General features: G+C 49.4%; 4 protein-coding genes across 8 annotated transcripts in view; 2 read left to right on the forward strand and 2 right to left on the reverse strand.

Moving 5' to 3' along the window:
- On the reverse strand, window positions 1-2,634 carry LOC100770865 (surfeit locus protein 1). Of its 3 annotated transcripts, none has more exons than XM_027422992.2 (9): window positions 2,508-2,634; window positions 2,263-2,314; window positions 1,932-2,056; window positions 1,770-1,852; window positions 1,039-1,230; window positions 736-808; window positions 477-639; window positions 213-294; window positions 1-133 (listed from the first exon to the last, which is right to left on the reverse strand). In XM_027422992.2, the coding sequence occupies exons 1-9, from the start codon at window positions 2,580-2,582 to the stop codon at window positions 64-66; spliced, it is 915 nt and encodes a 304-aa protein (XP_027278793.1). In that variant the 5' UTR covers window positions 2,583-2,634; the 3' UTR covers window positions 1-63. The 3 variants fall into 3 exon arrangements, 1 of the variants encoding a protein (XP_027278793.1); XR_004770626.1 differs by having other exon boundaries at window positions 88-133; window positions 395-639; XR_003486712.2 differs by having other exon boundaries at window positions 72-133; window positions 213-639.
- On the forward strand, window positions 2,619-6,365 carry Surf2 (surfeit 2). 3 transcript variants are annotated; one of them, XM_027422996.2, is made up of 6 exons: window positions 2,619-2,750; window positions 2,923-3,077; window positions 3,646-3,749; window positions 5,070-5,252; window positions 5,394-5,557; window positions 5,928-6,365. In XM_027422996.2, exons 1-6 carry the CDS (start codon window positions 2,673-2,675, stop codon window positions 6,015-6,017), a joined length of 774 nt encoding a protein of 257 aa, XP_027278797.1. In that variant the 5' UTR covers window positions 2,619-2,672; the 3' UTR covers window positions 6,018-6,365. The 3 variants fall into 3 exon arrangements, with proteins under 3 accessions (XP_027278797.1, XP_027278798.1, XP_027278799.1); XM_027422997.2 differs by having other exon boundaries at window positions 5,931-6,365; XM_027422998.2 differs by having other exon boundaries at window positions 5,863-5,989.
- Surf4 (surfeit 4) lies at window positions 6,230-19,638 on the reverse strand. The gene is made up of 6 exons (XM_027422994.2): window positions 19,479-19,638; window positions 12,962-13,148; window positions 11,774-11,850; window positions 10,970-11,013; window positions 10,343-10,529; window positions 6,230-8,347 (listed from the first exon to the last, which is right to left on the reverse strand). Exons 1-6 carry the CDS (start codon window positions 19,524-19,526, stop codon window positions 8,081-8,083), a joined length of 810 nt encoding a protein of 269 aa, XP_027278795.1. The 5' UTR covers window positions 19,527-19,638; the 3' UTR covers window positions 6,230-8,080.
- Window positions 19,525-24,832, forward strand: part of Stkld1 (serine/threonine kinase like domain containing 1) — a 21,502-nt gene continuing 16,194 nt past the window's right edge. The window contains exons 1-3 of the mRNA XM_027422735.2: window positions 19,525-19,788; window positions 19,844-19,966; window positions 24,296-24,340. Coding sequence (XP_027278536.1) covers window positions 19,525-19,788; window positions 19,844-19,966; window positions 24,296-24,340 — 432 coding nt within the window. The remainder of the gene's footprint in view (window positions 19,789-19,843; window positions 19,967-24,295; window positions 24,341-24,832) is intronic.

The raw sequence follows: 24,832 nt of genomic DNA on the forward strand, positions 1-24,832 counted from the left end.
GAATTTTAAAAAATAACAATGTTTATTTTGTGTGATCTCTAGGTTAGATCAGGTTCCTAAGCATCATAGACCTGGTGTCCGCCTCACAAATTTTTGAAACCATAAGTACGATGTGGCTGCACACAGTCCATACCTGCGATTGAAAGAAATTTGGTTGTCTGGCCTTTGAGTGATGGGTGGGGCCATATATGACAAGAGACAGTAGTACTAACCAGGTAATGATGTACTGCATGTGCTCGTTCCGAAGAGTGACTCTTGTTTGCCCTCCAATGGGTCCTCCAGGGATTGTACTTTCTGTAGAAACAGCAGGGCTTAATATCCACCTCTGGAAGGGATTCTCAGCCCTGTCAGGGCCCTACTAAAACCCTCAAGATGTTTCCTTCTGTCCCCATACCAAAGTGCAGAATGAACCAGCCAGGGAAGGAAATGGAGGTAGGACAGTGCTTGCTCTCCCAGGGCAAGCTGCCACAACATACGGAAGTCTGCATCAATGAAAATGGGGTCTGCGCCTGTTATCTTGGCCATAGCCTCCAGGTCCCGGTAATGCCAGTGATTCTGTTGTGGGCTGTTCTCAGGAACAAAGGGCTTCCTGGTTTCTGTCAGCCTCACTATGCCAACTAGGTCTACTTCTCCGAGAACCTGCAAAGGAAGGTGGGACTGCTTTTTAAAGGGGTTCTATATGGAGAACAGGTGACTTAGTGTAATCTCCTAGGCTGAAGAGCTCCCATCTCTCACCTGGCCTTTCTGTCTGGTCTCAGGATTCACTTTCTTCTTCGGAACAAACCCTCTGTTAACCAGGATGGTGATTCTGAAGCAATAATAAAAGTGTTCCTTTGGGTGAGGAAGGGTTTCAGTACAAATCATCACTAATAGTCACTGTAGCCAGTTCAACAACTGGCTAAGAAAGTTGCCTGATGTCAGAATTAGAGATCTTGGAAATTATCATGCAGTATTAGTTGGATCTCATGGATTCCCCAAGGTCTAAAGGTTGGTTGAGCACAGCAAGGGAAGCTGTCAGATCAGCCATGGCCTACTCACCCCAAGTCAGAGCAATGGAAAGGAGTAACTACATAGGCTCCACTTTCCATCGAGGAGGAGATTCTGCCAGCATCTTGGGCCTCTCGGGCAGGGTCCACCATGGTCCGAGGCATAATGTACAGCTCTTTAGAGTGGTCAAAGTGCCCCCTGACCTTCACTGGCCTGTACTCCATACTTTTCAGTTCCATTAGGCTACAATGAGAAGAGGGGAAGGAAGGGCTATGGGCAAGTTACCAAGACCATCAGACAGAAAGGGTATAAGAAAGGCCCAGTGAGGATCATCAGTTTATAGGGGTGATCTCAACACCAGCCTTTGATGCCACCAAAACCCAGCTTTTCAAAGGAAGTGTTTCCACTTTACATAAATTAACAAAATGTGAGTCCAAACCACATATTACCTATCCCGTGGTTTGGACTCTCTTTAGAGGACACTTTTGTCACCTTCATATTGAGACCTATATTATCACCCACCGGTGCTACAAAGAACTATCACCACTATGGGGGATCCAGCAAGACCTGGAAAGGGAAATCTGGCATCAAATACACATCTTTCCTATATTGTTCCACGCTCTTTGGCAGCTTCATAAAGGCAATCAGCAGCCAGCCTAGTGGGAAATTTTGAGGATTCCTGCCCAAGGGCAGAGAAATTACTGAGAAGACAGAACCAAACAGAAGCCAGGGACCCACTGCTGCTACTAAATAGGATGGAATGGGTAGGCAGCCACACTCACTCTGCAGGCAGAGGGATGGGCTCAGCCATGACTCGAGACTCTAATTCTGCAATCAGTTTCAGCTTCCATTTCCGACGCTGGACCTACAGAAACAACGTGAGCTAAGCAAACAACAATGGGGCCCAAGGCCCAGCAACACCCAAATTAGAGGCCAGTCTTCACCTGCCAAGTCCCCAAGCCAAAAGCAGTAGCAGGGATGAGAAGCAGGAACCACTGGAGAAAAGAGCTGTCCTCTGCTTTAGTGGCGGCTGCTTCAGCTGTAGAACTGCTTGGCCTCCAGACCATCCCTGGAGAGAGTTTTACAATACTGGCATGGGGTCAGAAGCCCTAGAACTGTGTGGCCAACTCCTCGACAAGACTTAGGGTATGCCCGCAGAGGATGTAGGAAGGACAATTGTGCCCAATCCGCTCCCACTACAATACACCCAGTAGACCACAGCGGGCTGAATGAAGGCAGGTGTCCCAACCGCACCCAGGTCTGAGCCCTTCTCACCTGAGCGGAAAGAAAATCCAAGGACGCTCCCTCTGGCAACTCGGAGCGGGGCCTACAGGAACCCAACAGGGCACGGGGCTAAGTAAGCTCAGGGACGCCAAGCGCGAGCACCTGACGCTGTCCAACCCAGTCCCGCTCGACCCCAGGCAAATCTTTTTGGGCAAGGTCCTCCTCGACCCCATTCCATTCTCAGCTCGATTCTCCCGGCCCCTCTTGGGCAGGGTCCTCCCGGGTCCCGTGCTCACCAGCCCCGCGTAGGACGATTGGGGCCACCGCATCATCCGCTGCCGCAGCACAGCGAAAGCCATCACCGCGGCCATCTTTGAACACTTCCGGGACAGAGAAATCTGCTTCCGGGACGGCGCTCTGCCCCACGTGGGAGCAGCGGCGTCTGATGGGTGTTTCACATCATGGACGAACCATCTCCTGATGTGCGAGCTTTCCTGCGCCAGCACCCCAGCCTGAGGCTTCTGCCCAACACTCACAAGGTCCGGGGAGGAGTAGGGACTAGAAAGAACGGAACTCGGGAGGAGTGAGACCCGGAAGGACCGTTTCGGGGAGGAGTGGGACCCGGGAGTAGAAAGCAGTGGGACCCGGAGGACAGTGCAGGGGAGGGGCGGGGCTGGCAAGAACCACCTGCTGACAGGGCTCCATCTACAGGTGCGCTGCTCCCTAACTGGCCATGAGCTACCCTGCCGTCTGCCAGAGCTTCAGGTCTACACCCGCGGCAAGAAGTACCAGCGGCTGTCCAGAGCCTCCTCGGCCTTCGATTACACAGCGTTCGAGCCACACATCGTGCCCAGCACAAAGAATCCGTACGTAGGTGGCCGGCCAGCACCAGGGTGCAGAGCCTGTGCCCCGGTTCTGAGCATATAATGGTCTTCCACTGCCACTTGCCCTTGCATATAGTCACCCGAGGCCACAGTGCCGCTTTCACCGTTTGGTATTCCTATGGTTGTGTGGTTGATATATCCTCACATGGAACTCCCTGAGCCGGTTCCCCATACACGAACACTGGAGCAGTGTGAAACTGCAGTTTCTTTTTCTTGGGTGGGTGACAATCTGGGTCCTTATCCCATACGCTAATTGTGAAGCTGTTTTTGAAAGTAAGCCTTTGTAGCTTGGTTGGCCTGGAATTTGCTGTGTAAACCAGGCTGACCTCAACTCAGAGATCAACCTGCCTCTCTGCCTCCTGGATACTGGGATTATAAGCAGGCTACTATGCCCTGTGGTTGGGGAGTTTTTCAAAGTGCAGACACCTGAGACTAAATGCAGAGCATCCCCCGCAGAAAGGCAGGTGTTTGCAGCTTGCAGTCATGATGGAGCCCATAGGTCTGGTCCTTTGTATACACTGCCTCTCCGTATCATCTGTTTGCCCTGTAGGCACCAACTGTTCTGCAAACTCACCCTGAGGCACATCAACAAGTTTCCAGAGCATGTGCTGAGGCACACCCAAGGCCGGAGGTATCAGAGAGCACTTCATCAATGTAAGTCACCACCAGAGGCTCAGGCTTTAGGATGTATGTCCCCTGTCCCCAAAAGCCAGAAAGATGCCTTGATCGTCCTTCATTGTCCATTGTTGGTATACTTGGTTGGTTTTGCACATGAGGAGAGGGCCAGTGGCTCCTGACCTCACCACTGTAAAGCCACAAGTGGGCTGGGAAGGAGTTGTGGTGAGTGGTTTGGGACCTGTTGTTGCATAGCAGGAACAATCTCTGGGTGGCTCTCAAGCTGAGGCTGCAGAGCTAGAACTCCAAAGCAGGTCCAGAGTCATCTGACACTGCAGGAGAGCTTTGGGACTGTTATCAGGACCTAGAGGACAAACAGTCCTCTAGGCTGCAGAGGATGAGGGGACTAGCAGCTAAAGGGGTGATGGCTTGAGCAGGGAAGAGGATCTGATGGCCTCAGGTGTTTGATGGATAGGCCAAGGGTAGGAAGGCATCAGTGGGGACTCCTAACTTCCAAGTGGGCTAGGGAGGATGGAGGCCAGCTTTAGCATGAGGGAGGTGAATGAAGGTCACCCATGTCACCATAGGAAGATGAGGGTAAGAAAGTGACTGAGATTAGGTAACTTGGAGGCTACTGGGATGAAGGAGTTAGGCAGAAACAGGCCTTGGCAAGGAGGACTTGGGGGGGGGGGTGTTGCAGAGGCTGGGGATGAGAGGGAGGCACTACCTCTGTCCAACCCAATGGGCAAGAATTCAGAGGTTGGTAAGGAATGTGCAGGCTATATCCTGCACAGCACAGCCATACCCTCCCATACACCTTGCAGCTCCTGGAGCTGGCATCTGGGCTGCACTGACAGATGGCAGTTAAGGCTTGGATATGCCTTTGTTAGCTTTGTCATTTGCCGGGTTGTAGCAGGGAGACTACTTCAGGTTGGCCTGCTGAGGACCAGACCTTGTGCTGAGTACTCATGAGGAGGCCACAGTGGTCCTGGGAGCAGATGGCAGAGATAAAGTGGAGAAAAGGTTTCAGAGATGCCAGGTCCTGGTTAGACTGTCACCCCAAGAGCAATAATGGCTAGAGCTGGTGTCCCCCACCCAAAGAGATGGTGCTGGACCAAGTGGGAAGCCCAAGAAGCTCAGACCTGAAGACAGCAGTGGTGACCCTAGCAAGGCCTTCCATGAAGTCTCATTCCAGCTCCAAGTTCAAGAGATGGGAGACCAGACAGCTTCCCTGAGCTCCATAGCCTCCAAATTGCCCATTTTTGTCCAGTGGGGCAAAGGAACAGAACCCGGCCACAATATAGGCCCTATCTTAGCTCCGCACCAAGAGGGCAGCACGTAAACTTGCTCATCTCTTAGATGAGGAGTGTCAGAAACAAGGTGTGGAGTATGTCCCTGCCTGCCTACTGCACAAGAAGAGGAAGAGGGAGGACCACATGGACGGAGATGGGCTATCTGGCCAGAGAACAGCTTTCTGGGAGCCAGCTTCCAGTGATGAAGGAGGATCCTTGAGCGATGACAGCATGACAGACCTATACCCACGTAAGTAGGCACAGCCTGACTCCTGCCTTCATGTTTGTCTCTTGCTTAGTATCTTGTGGTCCTGCTTTGTTAGCCATGTTTCCCAGGGAAGCAGTGCTTTTACCTGTGGCATAGCTCAGCCAGGATGTCTGTTCCTTCCAGCTGAGCTATTCACAGAAAAAGATATGGACAAGTCTGAGAATGATACTCCTCAAGACTTTCTGACAGACCAAGAGGAAGAGAAGCCAAAGCAGTCAAGAGAGAAGGGCACTGGGGAGAGAAGAGAGACCAAAATGGACCACAAGAGGCGCTGTAAACTCAGGAAGGTTAGTAGCATGCCACCAAGTGCTGAGGTCAGGAGGGCTGCATGGCCCAGGCTGAGTGCACAGCTACTGCTCCCCATGGTTTTAGCAAATTCTGCAAGTGCACTGTCAGGTAACGGCCTATAAATATGGAAGCCAAGGCCACTTCAGGTCTCCAGGATCAGGTCCTGACCAAGAGCTTCTCAGCTCTGAGCTGGGTGCCATAGAACACAGGATTCAGGAGTGGGGATTCTGCCAGAGGAGCAGGATGGACAGTCTGTAGGGAACCGTGCTGCCCTCTCCCTGACCCCATACTGCCTCCTCCTCAGCCTTAGACACATAGCACCTTCCCTGTGGACTTGGAAAGGCCCTGGTCACTTTTCTACTTTCACAGAAGGAGTTCACCTCATTGACCAAGAAATTCAAGAGCCATCATCACCACAAGCCCAAGAACTTCAGTTCCTTTAAACAGCTGGGGAAATGAAGTATGCAGAGAAACTTGGAACTGACCACTGATATCCTGACATTGGCTGTTTGTTGCCCAGAGTGGGCATGGAGGTTGTGTTCAGAAGATGGCAACAGCAGGGAATTGAAGATTCCTCTCTGTGCATGGTCTGCTGTGGCCCTTGCTGATGTAGCATCCTGAGCTTGGCCAGGCCCCCACCCTGGCTGGTCACCACATAGGCTCACAGTATATACCACAAATGCCATTATTTATTTTGATGTTTTCAAAGATCAAAACATTTTTCAAACACAACTAAGATATAAAATACAGCATAAAAATGAGGTTTATACCTATTCCCACATAAAGCTAAAGCATTTTCAGAAACCATTTTGCCAAACCAATGTGTAGACCATTTTTTTTTTCCTCCCATCCCAGGCATAGCCCACAAAGTTGGTAGATGATCCAGGGCACACTTGGGATGGAGGCCACTGCTGGGAGGCATGCACTTGCCTCCTAGGGTCTGCCCCATTCCACAAATTGGAATGTCATGGGGCTGTCACTGCAGGTAACAAAGCAGATGGGTGTTCACTGAGGCAGCTCTCCTTGTCAAGGGACTAGATGTTAAGGAAATGTCATGGCCTGAGCCAATGCTGGAACGCACATGGGGAGGAATAGGCAGGCCATAAGGCTGCAGAACATGGACTGGGTGTTGAGAAGTGGATTCAGAGCCAGAGAGGCAAGGGGAAGAGGCAGGATTGACCCAAGGTGACTCGGAGGACACAGTCCTGCCTACCCAGCTGATGCCAGAAAGGAGGACCTCCAGGACTCTGCACCCAAGGGTGAAACGAGCTGCCAGCTCCCCTCCAGGGGTTCTAAGCCTGCCTACCTATTCCCTCCAATAGACCTGGGGAAGGTCCAGGAGGAGCCCAATTACCCTCGTGGCACTACCATGAAGATTAGCAGGACCACAACATTAGACATCCCCCCACCCCCCAAAAAGAGAAACACGGTGTAAGGCAATGTTAGAAAACTTTAAATACAGGACTGAGATCAAATTGGTAAGGCATCACAAATTGTAAAAAGTATCCTAGCTGCACCCAGCAGAGCAAGTTGACAAAAAACTGAGCAAGCAACAGCCTCAGGGAAATGGTGGCGTCGGGGCTGTTGATGGGGAAAACTCAGCCTGAAACAGGGAGTTAAGCTGGGGGGAGCATTGCCTGTGGGGTCCAGGCCTGCTCTGAGAAGGTCAAGTGTGAGGTAACTGGGTTGAGCCTGGGTGTCTTCAGTACTGGGGCTCCTCACTTCTGGGCCCCATGGCATTACTACTCCCCAGGCTGGTTCCTTGGTGGGCCATCCCATGAGCAGCTTGCTCTCCTGCCCTTCCCACCACCAAGCCTGAGAGGATCACAGTACCCAAACCAGCAGCTTTCCAAGAACTTCCCCACCCTGACCCCATTCCATCCCTGCTTAGAGCCATGAAAATTCACAGGGTACCTTTCACCCAGTAAACAGCATTCAGCCAGCTGGCATCAATTACTTGGGCCAGCAGTAGCAGCCACATCTCCAATACTGTACTGTTCTCTAGGCTTGAGGTTTCTCTAACATCTCCACTGATCCTATAAAATACAGGGGCAGAAGCAATACTGGGGCCACTGGTAGGATTCTGAACTGGAGGTTTTAACTGGTGTTTGGCTGGACCGTCCTAAGTCATTTAGAAGTTTGTAGTTTGGGCTAAGGATGTAAACTTAAAACTAAAGGGGAAATTGGTTTGAATGATAAAGTACAGCTCAGTACAACTTGAAGGCCCTCACCCCCCAAAAGAAACTCAAAGACAGGACTGAGGCCATAGCCTACCACTGTCTACTCAAAGCCTTGGCTAAGGAATGACCACCCAGCTGGCCAGACCGGGACAGTCAGACTCCAGACTGTTTCCAAAGCAGATTTTACCTTCAATTTTCAGGTGTCTGCAAATAAAGTTCTCAAAACATCTGTGCCTTTACCAAGGGAAGGGAAGGGAAGCGGACACATAAACTCTGGCAGTTTGTTGACTCTACCCTGAACCAGTCCTTGTGCCTCAGCCAGGGAGGGGAGGGATCTGTCTGTTACCACTCTTTCTTCTTCTCATCCATGGAGACACCCCCTGGGCCAAGAGCCACCACCAGGAGCAGGCCTCCAATCACTGACATGGTCTGGAAGAAGTCATATTTCAGGAAGTCATGCATGGGTTTATAGACCGGGATTGTCCAGAAGGCGTTGAAATACACGTTGATGGCAAACAGCCAGACGACAAGAGTCAAAGCTGCCAACTTGGTTTTAAAACCAATGGCTACTAGGATCATCAGAGCTGTGCCCACAATGTTCTGGACGATCTGCACAGATTCAAAGAAAAAAAACAAAAACAAAAACAAAAAACATTCAGACTAAAGGTCAGAGGTCAGGAAGAAAGCTGGGCACACTTTATATGAGCCCGGCTCACATAACTCACTAAGACATGATGAGAACTGAAAATGACAGGCAGAAGAAGGATCACACAAACCCTAAAACATCTGGTGTGGGGGGTGAGTTCATCAATACTAAACACTGAACTTCTAAGAAGAATTCTATATTAAAGAAGCTATGGTTTTACACATACTCCCCAAATACCATGTGTTGGAGAATCCCTCAAATCCTATCAGTGGTGTTTACCAGTGAGGACTCTGGAGTAATTAGGCTGTGAATGAATGCTTGTTCCTCAGTCTCATATAAGATACCCTGTATTCCCTTGGTACTCTACAGAGTCCTTACCACAAGACCCTCACAGAACTCTTCACCTTGGACTTCCCTGTTTCCAGAGCCATAAGCTGAATAAAATATTCTCTATAAGTTGCTCTTTCTGTGGTATTCAGTTACAGCAACAGAAAATGAATTAAGAAAACTGGTGTCAAGAAATGAGGCTGTTGCTGAAGTAGCACCTGACTATGGAACAGGGTAATGGTCAGAAATTGGAAAACATTTAGACGCATATTGTCATGAATGGAGCAGCGACAGCTACTCTAGAAAAGAGCTGAAAAGACAAAGGAAAAGACCAGAACTTAACTGGTAGTATTCAATGGCCTTGGCCAGTGTCCTATTGTGGTGTGAACAGTAAACATGAAACAAGGGTTTGCAAAGGTCATTCCTGTTATAAAACTGCAATAAAGGTTGGGAACTATGGTGCATGCCTTTAATCCCCACACTCAGGAGGCAGAAGCAGGTGGATCTCTAAATTGTAGGTCAACTTGGTCTACAGAGTACATTCCAGGCCAGACAGTTAAACAGAGAAAATTTGTCTTGAAAAACCAAAATAATAATAATAATAATAATAATAAAAAGAAGCTGCAGTGAACTCAGCTACATTGGGTCTATGCCTAGGACCTTACAGAATACAGAACTTATATCTGGCAGAAGAAACCTAGCAGCAGCAAAGGTTGTATGTGGCTACTTTTGATCCTGACTGTTTACAGTAAACAAGCGTGCAAAGACTGAATCTATAACTAGGAAAATGTGGAAACATGTGAAAAATTCTCTGGCCATGTGGTAGAGAATGAAAGATGATTTTTTCAGGGTCTGTGTATGTAACCTTGACTAGTCTCTTGCCTCTACATCCCAGGCACTAGGATTTCAGGTCTGTGCTACATCTGGCTAAGCAACATTAAAAAAAAGAAGAAGGATGAAGAATGAAGAAAGAAGAAAAGGAAGGAAGGAACTTGTTTGTATTTATGTTTGAGTACATGCATATGTGTGGGAGGGAGGAGGCCAGAAGAGGGTGTTGGATATCTTCTGTCACTTTCCAGCTATTCCTTTTTGAAAAAGGTTTCTCTCTGAACCTAGGGCTCATCTCAGCTAGGGTGGAAGCAGCAATCAAATAACCTGTCTCTGCTCTCCTCAAAGGCCAGATTGCAGGCATTTGCTGGATGCCTGACCAGTTACTCTTGTGCTAAGATTTGGACTCTGGTCCCAATTTGTCACAGAGAAATCACTCTTAGCCAGTGAGCCATCTCTCAGCCCCTAAGCACCATATGTCAGTATAAAATATTTGGGGAAGATAAGTAACACCTGAAGTGCCACCCTGGTCCCTATATATCTACACCCACCTAGACACCCATGCTGGAAAACACTCCTCCCCCTCCTCCAACAATACCCTTCTGCCAAATTCTAATGTGTGACATATAGAAATGAGAATGTATTGACCAACAGTGTGAACTGAACTCTGAAGTAGAGAAGTCAGGCGTCTGCAGAGAGGGCACTGGCCTCTCTGCCTAGCAGAGCCAGGCAGGCTCATTTACAAGCATGGGCTGGTCTCCTGAGGCTGTACTCAGGCACAGCTGTGCCCATAGGGTACTCACGGAAAAGAAGCTGGCATCAAAGTGAAGGAGGGTCATGAACATCAGGACCAGCAGGACCCTTCCTCCAAGTTGCATGTACTGCTTAGGGGAGCTCTCACGCATGGTGGGAACACCAGCAAACATGCTCTTCCCTTCTGAGCGGGACTCTGCCAAGAGCAGCAGCAAACCTCCTCCCAAAGCCAGGTTCCTGAGGAACAGAAACATCACCTACATTTACCAGGTGTCTGTCCACCAAGCCAGGGCACACCAAAGCCCACCCTCCCCTTTTTCTAAAATAAACCACCACTCAATGGGACCAGGTCGGGCTGAGTGCAAAGGACCAGACTCAAGTTGAACCAACACACTGAACTGGATGTACATGGAACCAAACTCTGGTCTCTACCTACTTCTACTCAGATCCTCAGTCTATACACCCATGCAATATGGGGCTAGGAGACAGGACCCTTCACTACAGGACCCTTCACTACAGGACCCTTCACTACCAAGCCAGAATTCCAGCTATGGGGAAAAGCCCTACTGTGCCCACTGAAACCCTGCTTTCTCAAGAGGCACAGAAGGTGGCACTAACCTACAGGTGCTCAGTGAAAGGGCCAAGGACTCTACTCTTACCACCCAAAATGAACATACCTCATCAGAAACTTCAAGTCCCACAAAATGCTGTAGGCAATTGTCTGAAGGAACAGAGAAACATGAATTAGCATTTTCTATAGATTTCATAAAAGTATAAGGCAGGATCATCCAATGGGATAAAAACATAAGATACACAAACTAAGACACTAAAGGCAGATCACTGGGACAACTTGACTCGGTATTTTTTTTTTTTTTAAAGATTATTATGTATATACAGTGTTCTGCCTGCATGTCAGAAGAAGGCGCCAGATCTCATTACAAATGGTTGTGAGCCACCTATGGCTGCTGGGAATTGAACTCTGGAAGAACAGCCAGTACGCTTAACCACTGAGCCATCTCTCTAGCTCCTGACTCAGTGTTTCTAACAGAGTGCAGTGTGGTCTCTGGACCCACTTAACTATCAAAATTGTGCTGCAATGTCCTAGAACAAGACCACAAGTATAGGCTGAACTATCTGCTTAAGCATACCATTCCGGGTAATTAGGTATCCTTATTTGTAAAATACAGTGACTCCCAGTTCACATACAGCTGCAGCCAATCTGTGGCCTATGTCTTTGTCACAGAAGTTCAGGAAAAAGGGAATGACACCTTTTTGGGGCCATCTTCTCCTAAACCCTAGCTAGGAGGGAAGATTAGCCACTTCTCCAAAAAGAAAAGCAGCTCTATACAGTCAGAATCAGAATGGAGAAGACGAAGTGGGAAGATGCTGGACACAATACATAGCTCCACCAAAGCAAAGCAAAGTGAGACCTACCCCATACCCCATGTACCCAAAGTGAGAACCACTAGGTGTCTGTGTACCTGCAGTGCGATGATTCCAAACAGCCCAAAGCAGGCATATTGCACGAAGTTCCTGCTCAGCACCAAAACACAGCCAGCTAGAAAGAGGACAGAGTTAGAGGCTGCGGTGTGTCCAGGGCAACAAGACACCTCTGTTGCAGTGCTGCTGAGCTGCAGCATGTCAAGCAAAGCACATTCCCAGAGCCTTAATGGCAGGCAAGGAGCCTACCCAGCTTCTAAAGAATACTAGTCCAGACCATACTTTGCTGTGGAGAGCCATAACTCCTTGTGCCAAGGGCCACCAGTGCAGGACTGACTGTTCCACTATGGAGCACATTCAACAATGCTTAAAAAAGCACAAGTCCTTCTCACCTCTATCATGCAAAGGCAAGAAAGCTACCACCAGAAGATGGGTTGTCAGAAGATCAATATGAGTTCAAATGCCCTGGTTCTCTGCTGACTAAAACCTTTTGTCCTTTCTGGACACCTCCTTCTTTGATTGTCTTAACTGCCCAGGCTCTAGCATCTCCTCTTGCATTTATAAAGCAGAGACTATGTCCAACATTTTTTATTTATAGACATTTTCACTATATAGACCCAGCTGCCCTGGAACCTGCCTTATTACATAGGCCAGGTTAGCCTTGAACTCAAGAGGCAGCCCCTACCTGCCTCTGCCTCCCAAATGCTGGCATTAAAGGTGTGAGTCATCACACCAGGCTTATGCCCCATTTCTATAACAAAAGAAGCCTGGGTTAAGGACCATCCATCCATCCAAATGCTCACAGAAATAAACCATGGCTTTCATGCTTCAAACCCAGGGTTTGTGTCTTAACACTGTAATCTCAGGTGACAAGCACCTGAATGTTGGTCACCATCAGCCTTCATCCTGAGAAGGGGGTACCCAGGCCTCAAGTGCACACACAGCTTCTTAATGGCCAACAACCACAAGTTTGGGAGTGTCATTCAAGGGAACAGGATGCCCCAGAAGTATTACTAGAAAGGCTCAGAGCCTAGCCGGGCAGTGGTGGCACACAACTTTAATCCCAGCACTCGGGAGGCTGAGGCAGGTGGATCTCTGTGAGTTCGAGACCAGCCTGGTCTACAAGAGCTGTTCCAGGACAGCCTCCAAAGCCACAGAGAAACCCTGTCTCAAAAAACAAAAACAAACAAACAAACAAACAAAAAAACAAAAGGCTCAGAGCCACTTACTCAACTGTCCCAGGAGGTTGAGGAACACAAAGGATGAGGCCAACAGGTAGCCACAGCTCCAGGTAGTGTCAATATAGTCACGTTGCTCACTCCACTGAAACCACATGCGGATGCCATCCTCCAAGAAGGTACTAATCAGGCAGAGGCGTGCCACATGAGGCAGGTACTGCTTGGTGACTCGAAGGAACTGCAGGACCACAGAACACATTGGTAAGGTGGCTACAGCCTCATTATGTGGGCAACAGGGCAGGAGAGACAAGCCAGCTCTCTTCAAGGCAGAGGCCTTCGGCAGTTCCAATATCTTCCCAGGGCAGGCATAGGACTCAGTGCCTGCTGTAGGTGTTCCCCTCTTAGTCTAGACACACGTGATGATCCAACACTCAGTCCCAGAGACAAAGACATCATCACATGTATCTGGCACAGAAACATAAGGCAATGTGTAGTACTATCTACCAGCATTGCACCACCTCCAGAGCCACCAAGGGAAAAATGTCACAAGACACACAGTTTCCATACCCAGTGAGGGGCATTAACAAGTGGGAGGCAGAGACACTATCTGAAAGGCTCTCAGATCTTCCTGCCCAGGGATTCTCATACCTCAGCCCTCTCGCATCCCAGAGCTATCCCTAGCACCGAAGAATACAGATCAGCAGTGAACCTGACCCCACCCACAAGATGCCATAAGCAGCATTCCCAACTATGGCACCAAAATAAATGCCTCTATTGTTGCCACCATTTTCCACCCCAACAAAATCCCTCCAGAAAGTTCAATATCCTATGGGGTAACTGTAGCACAGATGAACAGTTGGGCTATGGGCTAGAAAGCCCTGGAATGTTCTTGAAGCCTGTATGACCCAAAGCAAGGTTAAAACTGCCAAATATGAGACTGACAAATGACTGAAGTGAAACTCCAAGTGTGCAAATCACCAGCAAAAGGTAGTTCTGAAATGCACACTCATGGTTCCCTTCATCCCTGTGAAGACAGCATTTGATGGCTTGATTAGGAGGCCAGTACCCTACTGTAGCTAGATGCAAATGCCATGTAGGTGAACTCTATAATATTCTCATACTTTTCACCAGAGCTGAGCTGCAGGAGAAAGAAATCCAAGGATATTATGGTGGCCCAAGAGAAAGATCAAGGAGCCACCCATGGACTGACGTGTCAAGAAGAGTCTAAAGGGCAGAGTCTGATCAGGACAGGGCAGTGGAGTGAACATGGGCTGTGCAGGCCCTCCCAGGGCTGACTAAACCAGCTGCTGGAATAGATGAGGGTGTATTTAAGATTATTTCTGAATTCTCAGCACTTTAAAAGCTGCTTCAAAGCCCAAGACACTGCTCAAGCTGCCATCTCAGCTGCAGAGCACCTGGGTGGTCAGATCAGCCTTTCACCCATAAAGGGGTTGCCCAGGCCTGGCTTGGTCAGCAGTGCAGACAAGCTTCACCTGGGGCAAGGACCAGCAAAGTCACAGCACTGATGCTCACATCCTTCAGACACAGCCTGTGCCCATAGTGTGTATCTGCATGTGCTTACTAAAGCCTACTGAAGAAATGGCAGACACCATACTGATAGCACCACAGAGACCAGCCAGCAGCTCTGAGAGTCAGAGCACAGGTACTCAGGCCACTGTTTTCACCCTATCCAACTGACCTTGTCTGACCCTGACCAACAATGTGCTCCAGGCACAGTGAGCCAGTTACTTTGGGCAATTGGGATGAAGGGTGGTAGGAGTGGCTACCCTTCAACAAGTAGGAACCTCACAATTACTGGCTGCTAAGATTTCTTCCCAACTTGCAGAGTCAAAAACCTGTAAGAATAAAAAAGAGAAGTCATGCTTTAAAACAAAAAAATAGCCAGTCATGAGGATACAAATGCCTGTGACTTCAGCTTCTAGGGAGGCTGAGACAGGAGGATTGAGCCTAGCATTTCAAGACCATGTTTGGCAGCATAGAGACCCAATCTCACAACAAATACAAAAGGAAAAGAAGTCCCAAATGTGCTTGAGTTTTAGGGCCCTGGTAGAGAACATGCATACTACATCCTGTTAGGTGAGGGGACAAGTGACACCACTCATCCCCCAGTTTCTGCCTCAGGGCCCTTGTGTTCTAGAAACAGCCAGCGGTGATGCAATCACCAATATTCTACGAAAGAGGTAAAGAATACCACCACAGATTCTCAGGGTACTCCGGAGAAATGACCCTCATATTGTGAAGCACCTAACGGAAGCTATGCAGACCACAGGAGGGTGTGGACTCTCAGGCAGCCACAGACACTGGAGGTGTTCTGACTTGCTTCTAAATGAGAACTGTTTCCCTACACAATTACAATGGGGCTGCACCCACTGAGTGAACAAACCAGCCCAGCCCTACTGAAGTCTGCTCTTCCCTCAAGAACCTCACCACAGATGCTCAATTGCTACAAACACTATCCAGCACAATCCACTAGATGTAGTTAAAACGTCCCGAAGAGTCTGCTCCTCTTAATTGGAGTGTCTGGGTCAAGAGGATTAAAGAGTAGAAGACAGTAATGGAGGGAGGGACAAGTCACCAGCATGGTTGGGAGAACGATGCAGTGATTTGCTTCTGGCAAAAGTGCAGAACTGCAGGTAATATGTGCTGAACTAAGCACATCTGCTGGGCTCTGCTCTCCAAAGATAAGCGTCTGTCAGGTGGCCACAGGGCACCAGCCCTCCTTTGATGTGCATCTGAACACAGGAGAAAAGTCAAGTGTAACAACAAAGACAGACCCTTCACATGCATGCTGTTCACAGTTCTTAGCTCACATCATGCTGCTGCAAAGTGTTCCCATAGCCACATCCTCTCTGTGCTTACAGGCAACTGCCAGTGTCCCAGCTCATACTGGTCATGAATACCAAGGGGAAAGAAACTCCATAACCACAGTTCTCATTGCAAAGCCTGGAAAAGCCAGTGGTGGATTCTGATGAGGAAAGCTTGTGGGAAGAAAGGCAGTCAAATCAACCCACCTTGACAAACAGGCTTCTCACGAGCTTTGCAAACAAGCAGGATGTGCTCACAGGCAGTGAAGCATCCCAGTAGCATAAGAAATGAGAAGATGGGCTGGAGAAATGGCTTGAAATGAAAACCTCAGAGGACCCAAGTTTGGTTCCAGCACCCACATGGTAGCTTGCAACAATCTGTGACTCCAGTTCCTGGGCATGCAATGCCCTCTTATGGACTCTTTGAGCATCAGGCACACAAGGGGTACACAGACATACACTTGGGCAAATATTCATACACTTGGAAAAAAAAACAAAAATTAAAAAAATGAGGACAGTTAAGTCTGCCTCAGGGGTTATCATGCGAGAGGACTGAGGGATTTAGGACATAATCCTATCTGTCCTGAGATCGGACACAGGAAACAGGTCAGGATCACACAGGGAGTGCTGCTACCAGCAGAAACACCAATCTCCTCATGTTCAGGACAAAAAGGGATCCAGGGCAGCTGTTGCCCTCAGTTTGGGAGAACTTTAAGGAAACATCAGGTTAGGTTCCTGCCTGGGTGGACCCTGTTCAAAAGACCCACAAGCTAAGGAGCTGAGAGCAGCAACAGGCAGGCAAGGTCAGCTCAACAGTTTGGTGGCTCCCCTGGACTCTAGAACCCCAGAAAATATCCCCCAAACACCATGTATAGGTCGATGCACCAAGGGCATAGTTGCTGCAAGACCTCCTTCCTTTTCTACCAACTAGAGCAGTGAAAAGAGAGCCAAAGACAGTGAGAACCAGTCTCCCATGTCTACCTTACTTTCCCAGAAGGGGGCACTGTTCAACCTCCAGTCAAGACCAGCAAGCAGAGCCATGAGTCAGCTCCCCCAATCCTTAAGGTCTCAGAGGTACAAGAAGGCAAAGCACTGGAAAAGGAAAGGCTCAACCTCCTCCCCCCCCACCCCCCCCACCCCCCCCCCCCCCGACACACACACACACACCAGGCCCTACCAGGCCATATGGTGTCAATCACAAGCCAATGAGTACATGAGGTGTAAGGAACCTCACCAGGACCACTATGATGGCACTAATTCAACAAAGGCCCACACCAGCTCCATGATCTAGTTACGCCACTCTTAAAGACAGGTCAACACACCAAAGTCCACACTGGGAAGGTAAGGCCCCTGTAGCCTTCCTGTCACCCTGGTAACAGCCATCAGGCAGAACCCATTATGCACTATGTTCCTGGTGTGAATTCACTTGGAAACTACAATCTGTCTAGCTTGAATCAAGCAGCAGCCTGATTTTGAGTCACTCCTAGCTCTTTCCCATCTGGTTTCTGATAGCCTCTAAGGGCCTACCTCCTGAATCTCAGCACTTTCTTCAGGGTCTGGCTCTCTGGGAGCAAGAGGATACCTTCCCTGGCCACCAAGTGCAAGGAGGCTGATGCCAGGGCAGAGATGTATGTAGCTCACAGGAGCCTGCCAGCAGGGCCCCAACAGTGCACATCCCAAGGGATCAGCCTCCACCACACTAAAAGGAAAGGTTGAGTTCTGCCAACACAGGGGGGGAATGGTGACCTCTGGGTAACAAGTCCACGACTGTGCAGATCATGACCAACCTCTGTAGCCTGGGAAGATGGAGCCTTGATGGCCAGCCTCCCAGGAAGGTAGGGATGCCCAGTTAATGGCTCAGTGTTGTCATCACTGTCAAACACTTTTCCAGGTCTCAGATGAGAAGCCTGATTTTCTGGGCAAATCTGTTTTTGCAAAGTCAATTCTACTTTTGTTTTCTCAAGGCTAGACAACATGGATGTGTGACACTATCTGACAACCTTAGAGGTAACAGCCGATTCCTAACCATCAGATCTTTTCATTTAGAAAGCTGGACTATCAGCACCATCCTCAATATTACAGATGAATATTCAACACAAAAGCTCCCAGGACTGGTCACACTGAGTCCATAGGAAGGCTGACTCCCTATTGCCTGCTCACTGGTGACACAGGTCCTGACACTGGTTCAGAAAAGCAGGAGTCACATCTCCCAGGAGCCTCACATACGCTCCTATGGTGGTATCCTCTGTTATCTTCCATGTGGACTTTGAGGCTAATCCCTGCCAGCAGGAACCTTCAGTGGGAATTCCAGTTTTAAGCAACAGGCTGTCTGCAGCACTGCCATCTTCACATTGATGAGTAGCTGAAATGTAACTCCAGGCCTGGGATGCAAGCTGCCCTGGACACCAGGCTTACAGTAGGAGACCCACAGTTTCTTCCTGGGTGGTGCCAAGAGTCTAAACCAAACACTTGGTGGAGGTGGACACTGTGTTCCCCACAAAAGCATGACCAGTCCCAAAATTTGGCTTCTTTTGCTTAAATCAAAACAAAATGCATAGAGGGCTTCATAACAGATGAACTTTTCCTCTAGTTGAAATCTATCACTCGATAGTTGGCAGCTGCTTGGAGATATTTTATCTGGGTCAGGTTGTGAAATCCACTTGCAAAATGGAGGGTTTTCCAGCTGAAGATTGTGAGGTGAGCAGCTCACAAACTTCCCCTAACTATAGAGCCATCTTCTTAGGGAGCTGCTACTCGGGGAGATAAAACTGGGTCACTGACAATTATGTCAATGAAACGATCACATTAGGAAGACCTTGGTCCTTGAGAACTTTTGTGTCTCTGTGATGAATACAATCTTACGGTTATGTCTTTAATGCAAAATCATGATCTTAAAAAAAAAAAAAAAAACCTTTTCAAAGGGGGTGAAAATGACTAAAAAAAAAAAAAAAAAAACAGCTCACAGAAGCGTAGTTCTGCAGAACCCAGTAAGAACATGAGAGATGACTCCCCTCAAAAAGAGGGGTAGAGAAGCTTATTTGACACACAGCTCATTTGAAGAAGCACAAACACACACTCAAGCCTTCCAGTAGTCTAGGCCACAAAATGCTTCCTCGTATCACCAACAGCCACGAACACACTAAGTGAACCAGCACAGGCTGGCGGGAGGGCCCGGCACCACTGAGCCTATAGTGCTAGTTTAGGCTCCATTATTACACTTCGCAGACATAACGGAGCAATTTCAGAAGTCAAAGGCTCACACCTACACAACTCCCACCCCATTCTTGTCGAACTAAATTTTTAAAAGTGGGTGCCACCTGCTCCTCTTTCAGGTTCTAATCCTGCCCGGCAAGTCGCTCGGGCCCAGGCTCGTCCCAGGCCTTCCCTGTGGTTCACTCGCCACCTGTACTCGAGAGAAGGAAAGCCGAGGGACAGGCTGCTCTCCTCCGGCGTCGTGGACCCTGGCCGGGCAACCAGAGTCCGCGAAGAGGGAGGGGCAGCACGGTCCCGGACGGAGGGCAGCGGGGCGCACACAGGGTATCCCCATCCCCAGAAGTCCCCAAGGGGCTCCCGCGGTTCAGAGGGCAGAGGGCAGAGGGGAGAGCGCAGCACGCGGGCCCTGGGAGCCTTCCTGGCCGACCCCCACCCAGACGCCCGCGGATCTCTCCGTGGAGGCAGGCAGGACGGCGAGGGCGAGCGTCCATCGGGCCGTGAGGGCCAGAGGGCTGTGGGGCGGGCCGCACCTGGTCGGCGAAGTCCTCGGCCGTGCCCATCAGGTCGTTCTGGCCCATGGCGGCGGCGGCGGCGGGCTCAGCTGGCTGGTCCTCGGCGCTCGCACCTGCTGCGGCCTCCACAGGAAGTGCCCGGCGGCCGGCCTTGCTGTGCCGCGGCGGCTCTAGCGGCTGCCACGTAGGCCAAGCCTTAAAGGGGCCGCGCCGCCGCCGCGCCCCGCCCCGCCTGCCGCGCGCCCTCACGCTCCAGACCCCGCCCGCCACGCTCCAGGGGCCGCCCGCCGACGCTCCGCCCTTCACGAGAATGCCCCGCCCCCTACACGCCCGTCCCGCCCCTTCTAGCTTTTGCGGGTCACCCCCAGCCCTGTCTCCTCTAGAATCCAAAGCCCTGCCCACCTTACATCCTCACCGTACAGCAGGCCCCACCCACCGCGCTAAACTTCCTGCCACCCACGCTCCCGCCCCTGGAGATTGAAGCCCCTCCTACCGTTGTCATCACAGTACATGCCCCGCCCTCCACCGGTCCTGCCCGTGACATCCTATTCTCTGCGGTTTCTTTAAGGAACCTTGCGTGTTCCAAAGGGCTAGGCAGACACGCCCCGGGTCGTCGAAGTTAGATAGTGGGGCTGTGGGGGTTGGGTCGGCGCACAGGTAGTCACTACTGAGAATGCTCATTTGAGGGTCCGACTACCGGCCTGGCTCGAGGGACTGTCTTCCCTGTACCCAGCAGAGGGACAGTGAGGCAGAGTGTCTCCTCGAGATACCATGGAAAAGTATCAGGTGCTGCCCAGGGTTCGTGGGCAGCGGGGTCAAGTCCGAAGGCCACAAAATCAGGGCCAGCCTCCATCGCAGTATGACCCCATAATCCCGCATGTGCCATTCTTCAAGCCCTTTGCCTCCCAGGGCCTCAATTTCCCTCTCTAAAATGATGACTAACCCCCAATGTGACATCCCCCCAATCTCACATCTGCTTGGAGAATGGTGCGAGTGCCCTTCCCTCGTGTGTCTGTATGCTGGGTCTAGGGGCGGAACACTGGGAACAAAAAACCTGAATGGGTGTTTTTTGTTGTTGGTGGTGGTGGTTTTTTTCCCTTCCTTTAGCTTTTTTTTTTTTTTTAACCATTATCCATATCAACTCGTAATCATCGTGCTAAACAAACATCCATAATCCATTTTGGGGGAATGTGGGAGTTGTTTTTTTGTTGTTGTTGTTTGTTTTTTTGTTTGTTTGTTTTTATTAGTTCCAGTTAGGGAACAAGCTTGTTTCACATGTAAGTCCCTTCTCCTTCTCCCTCCCCTCACCCCCATCCCTCCTCCCCCACTCCCAGCCTACCTCCCACCCCATCCACCCACCACTCCCCAGGCAGGGTAGGGCCCTCAACAGGGGCTCTGCAAAGTCCACCAAATCTTCCTGTGCTGGGCCTGGGACCTTCCCCATGTGTCCAGGGCCAGAGTGTAACCCTTCACGTGGGATGGGCTCTCAAAGTCCCTTCTTGCACCAGGGAAAAATACTAATCCACTTCCAGAGGCTCCCTGGAGTGCAGAGGCCTCCTTATTGACATCCATGTTCAGGGGTCTGGATCAGTCTTGTACTGGCCTCCCAGACAGCATCTGGGGTCGATGTGCTCTGTGGGAGTCGTTTTTTAGGCTACTTCCTGGGGTGCTGGTAATCTTATTGGGACGAATGGGTGTTTTTGGTTTTTTTTTTTTTTTTAACTGCTTTTTTTTTTTTCTGACATGACAGCCTTATTAAATGTTAGACTCAGCATCTGGCATTGATGGTGCACGCCTTTAATCCCAGCACTTAGGAGGCAGAGACAGGCGGATCTCTGTGAGTTTGAGGCCAGCCTGCTCTGCCAATCAAGTTCCAGGACAGGCTCCAAAACAATCCAGAGAAACCCTGTCTCGAAACACACACACCCCAAAAAATGTTAGACTCAGCTACCTAATAAAAGCTTCACTTTCGTGGGTTAGATTTTCCTCACTTTTGCAGGGTTCTCTAAGTGCATTAGCCAATGCACTTTCAGTGGCCAGACAATTTTAAAGTAAAGAAATAATAATAATAATAATAATAATAATAATATAACAATAATAATCTAGTTTTGATGTTGTGGTCTGATCCACTGCCCACCAGCAAGGCTGAATAGACTCATTCCTGAGCTGGTCCAGGATTCTCTCTATCCTTCCTGTACTGACTTTAGGTATCTTGTCCCCTTCCCCCACCCTGATAACTGCCTCAGCACTAAGAGATCTCAGTCAACCTCAGGCCAGCTCTGAGGGTGTGGTTTCCATCACAAACTCTGGCTCAGACCCCAGAGTGCTATACTTAGACAAGGACCTTGCTCCCTAGGCTTCAGTGTCTCTCATGTAGATTGTAGGTAGCTAGCACCAGTGCAGGTCTCAGAGGGTGGCTGTGCAGTACTTCCTGCAGTGCTGAGCCCTGAAGGAGGCTATGACAGCACCACTTTCACCAATTACACAGCCTTGTTGGGATGCTCTCTTTGGAGAAGGATGCTGGAAGGTGATGTCACTGTGGTTTACAACCACTAAGCCCCTTGTCTCAGGGCAGCTTGCTGTTACTGTCAGGCTGCCCCTGAAGTCTGGAGAAGGGTCATGAGGCTGTAAAATAAGCACTCCAGAATGGGTTTTGAAGGAGATCATATTGGCTCCACCATAGGGGGCTTTTCAGTTACCTGAGGCCATTTCCTCCACAGCCAACTTGAGAAAAGATGCTTGCTTTGTGGGGCCCAATGTGCAGTCAACACATGTGGGAAATACAGAGCAGTGAGCACTTCCTCAAAGTCTCTCTCTTCCTCGAGGGTAGATTCTGCAAGTGCTCAGTCCTGGGGCCTTAGGAATGAACCTGGTGGTGAAGGAAACAAAAACTGCCCCCAAGTGCGTGATAAAACAGGTAAGGAACAGAGTCCTGTGAGCCCTCCCAGTTCCGGGCTCACCATCCCATGTTAGCTTTCCCAGACTCCCAGCAGGACCCCAGACAGGCCTGGTTGGGGCAGGCTGTACCATGAAGCTTCCTGGAGTTCTCTCTTTGTCTCCCCCCACCCCCAACACTTCGGTGAGGAGAAATACTAAGTTTTACTCCACTAACCACAATGGTTGTATGCTGCTCTCATCTCACCGGGTCCATCAACCCTGCCAGCCCACAACAACTACCCCCATTCCATAGCCAGAGATAGTGAAACTCAGGGTTCCATTCTTACCAGGGTTGCAGTTTCTGAGAGGATTTGAATTTGATAAGTGGTAGCACAGTACTACTGATTACCGGGGGGGGGGGGGGTGTTGCAGAATCACAGAGACTGAGCAAAGGGCATATAACTAGCAAAGAGGGGGTGGAGTGAAGGCCCACAGGAGCACCCTAGAGAGGAATGGCTGCTGTGTACATCTTCCTCTGGGGCGGTGACAGGGACCTTGTCGATTGGGGCCTAACCATATCCTGCCAGGTCTACCGGCAGCTTTAGCCCAAGGGGGCTGGGGCTAGAGTGTTTATGTACCTCTACTGCTAGTTAGCTGTGGGCTCAGGTGCCTTGTCTCACAGACCAGTGGCCAAAGTGGCTGCTTGTCTTCTGAGCAATTAATGTCTTCTGAGCAATTAAAAGATTTTTTAAAAATCTAGCCACACCGGGCATGATGGCACACTACTCTACTCCCAGAATTTGGGAGGAAGACTAGTAGAGCTGGAGTTCAAGGCCAGCTTGGGCTACACAGTATGACAAGCAAAACTAGCCGACTGGTTTTCCTAAATAAAAATCAGGTGAGGATTTATAGGCAGGAGTCTGTGTGTCTTTCCAGTCTCTTACATGTTTGTAAGAATGGTACTGAGGTTGATAACATCTCATGTATTGACAGTTTCATGTGTCACCACCGCTTCCTCCTCTCCAAACTGATAGTTGTGTCTCCTCCCAACTAGCCTTGCTTCAGGTGCTCTGGTTGGCTCAGCCTGTCCTCTCACATGGCTCTAGCTTGCTTTGCATTTCCCCAGCATAAACAACTGTGATAAACATCTTTAGAGACCTTTATAGGGTCTTCCCCTCCCTAAGGAAGCATATAGGACTTCCTTAGGGAAAAAAAAATCCACAGAGTAGGACTTCAGGAAATAGTAAAAGATTTTACTGTAAAAGAAATACATTTTTTTTTTTTTTTGAGGACCTCTCTATGTAGCCCTGGGTGTCCTGGAACTCACTATGTAGACCAGGCTGATTTCAAATTCACAGAGATCCATCTGTCTGCTTCTTCCTCCAGAGTGCTGGGATTAAAAGCACACAGCACTACATCACTGAGCAAAATCCTGTCCCCAGAATCACTGGTTCAATTTATTCTTTACATTATTTTAGAGTAAATGTTTGATTTTTTGGTTTGGTTTGGTTATGAGGCAGGATTGGACTAGGTTTTTTTGTTTGTTTTTTTTTTTTCTTTCTTTCTTTTGAGCCTAGGGAGGCCTGAAGCTCACAGAGGTCTGCCTCTGCCTCCTAAGCACTGGGATTTTAAGTGCATGCCCAGTGAAACACGTTACTGTTTGACTAACTTTCCTATAAATGGAGGTGGTGGCAATGATGATACCAGTGTTGGAGGTGGCAGTTGACGTGGTGGTGGTGGAGGGAAAGGCAGAGGGAGAAGTGGTGAGCTGGTGACAGCGGAGGTGGGGGTGCTGACAGAGTTGGTGGTGGTCGATATATGATGGTGGTATTGGAGGTGAGTGGGTGGAAAGTGATGACTATGATAGTCACAGTGACAGTGATCCGGACAGCAGTGGTAATAGAAGCCACTCTTCACTCCACATTTACTAATTGAGCTTGTCTGCCTGTGCCCTACAGGTGGAGTGTATTGATGAGCATCATGCCAATAAGGCCCTGGAGGAGGTAATAATCAGTGTTTCCCCAGAGAGGACCAGGACTCAGCAAATACAGGAACTGTGTTTTGTGCCCACTTGCTGAGTGACAGGGTGAAGGGAAGCCTGAAGTGGTCATAAAGGGTCCATGCTTAGGAATCCACTTTTTAGTTATCACTTGGGACATCTGTCCCCTCTACTAACATCTGGCTACTCTACCACTAACCATGTTTTAAATTTTTATTTATTTATTATTATTGTTGCAGGGGGACAAAAAATGCATAGCACAGCTATGTGTAGTGGTCAGAGGACAAGGTTGTAGAATCAGTTCTCTCCACCTTTATGTGGGTTCTGGGGGTTGAACTCAGACTATCATGTTTTCTTTTTCTTTTTCTTTTCTTTTTCTTTTTTTTTTTTTTTTTTTTTTTTTTTTTTTTTTTTTTTTTTTGAGACAGGACCTCACTATGTAGCTTTGGCTGTCCAGGAACTCACCCTGTAGACCAAGCTGGCCTTGAACTCAAGA

The sequence above is a fragment of the Cricetulus griseus genome, chromosome 6, assembly GCF_003668045.3.
Source record: "Cricetulus griseus strain 17A/GY chromosome 6, alternate assembly CriGri-PICRH-1.0, whole genome shotgun sequence".
Classification (NCBI taxonomy): domain Eukaryota; kingdom Metazoa; phylum Chordata; class Mammalia; order Rodentia; family Cricetidae; genus Cricetulus; species Cricetulus griseus.

Coding starts and splice junctions, on each gene's coding strand:
- Surf4 (XM_027422994.2), bottom strand. CDS start 19,526: ATGGGCCAGAACGACCTGATGGGCACGGCCGAGGACTTCGCCGACCAG. Junction 13,149..19,478: donor CCGAGGACTTCGCCGACCAG/GTGCGGCCCGCC, acceptor GTGGTCCTGCAG/TTCCTTCGAGTCACCAAGCA. Junction 11,851..12,961: donor CAACCTCCTGGGACAGTTGA/GTAAGTGGCTCT, acceptor TCCTCTTTCTAG/CTGGCTGTGTTTTGGTGCTG.
- Surf2 (XM_027422996.2), top strand. CDS start 2,673: ATGGACGAACCATCTCCTGATGTGCGAGCTTTCCTGCGCCAGCACCCC. Junction 3,078..3,645: donor GTGCCCAGCACAAAGAATCC/GTACGTAGGTGG, acceptor TTTGCCCTGTAG/GCACCAACTGTTCTGCAAAC. Junction 5,558..5,927: donor GGCGCTGTAAACTCAGGAAG/GTTAGTAGCATG, acceptor CTACTTTCACAG/AAGGAGTTCACCTCATTGAC.
- LOC100770865 (XM_027422992.2), bottom strand. CDS start 2,582: ATGGCCGCGGTGATGGCTTTCGCTGTGCTGCGGCAGCGGATGATGCGG. Junction 2,315..2,507: donor AATCGTCCTACGCGGGGCTG/GTGAGCACGGGA, acceptor GGGTTCCTGTAG/GCCCCGCTCCGAGTTGCCAG. Junction 134..212: donor ATGCAGTACATCATTACCTG/GTTAGTACTACT, acceptor TTTCAATCGCAG/GTATGGACTGTGTGCAGCCA.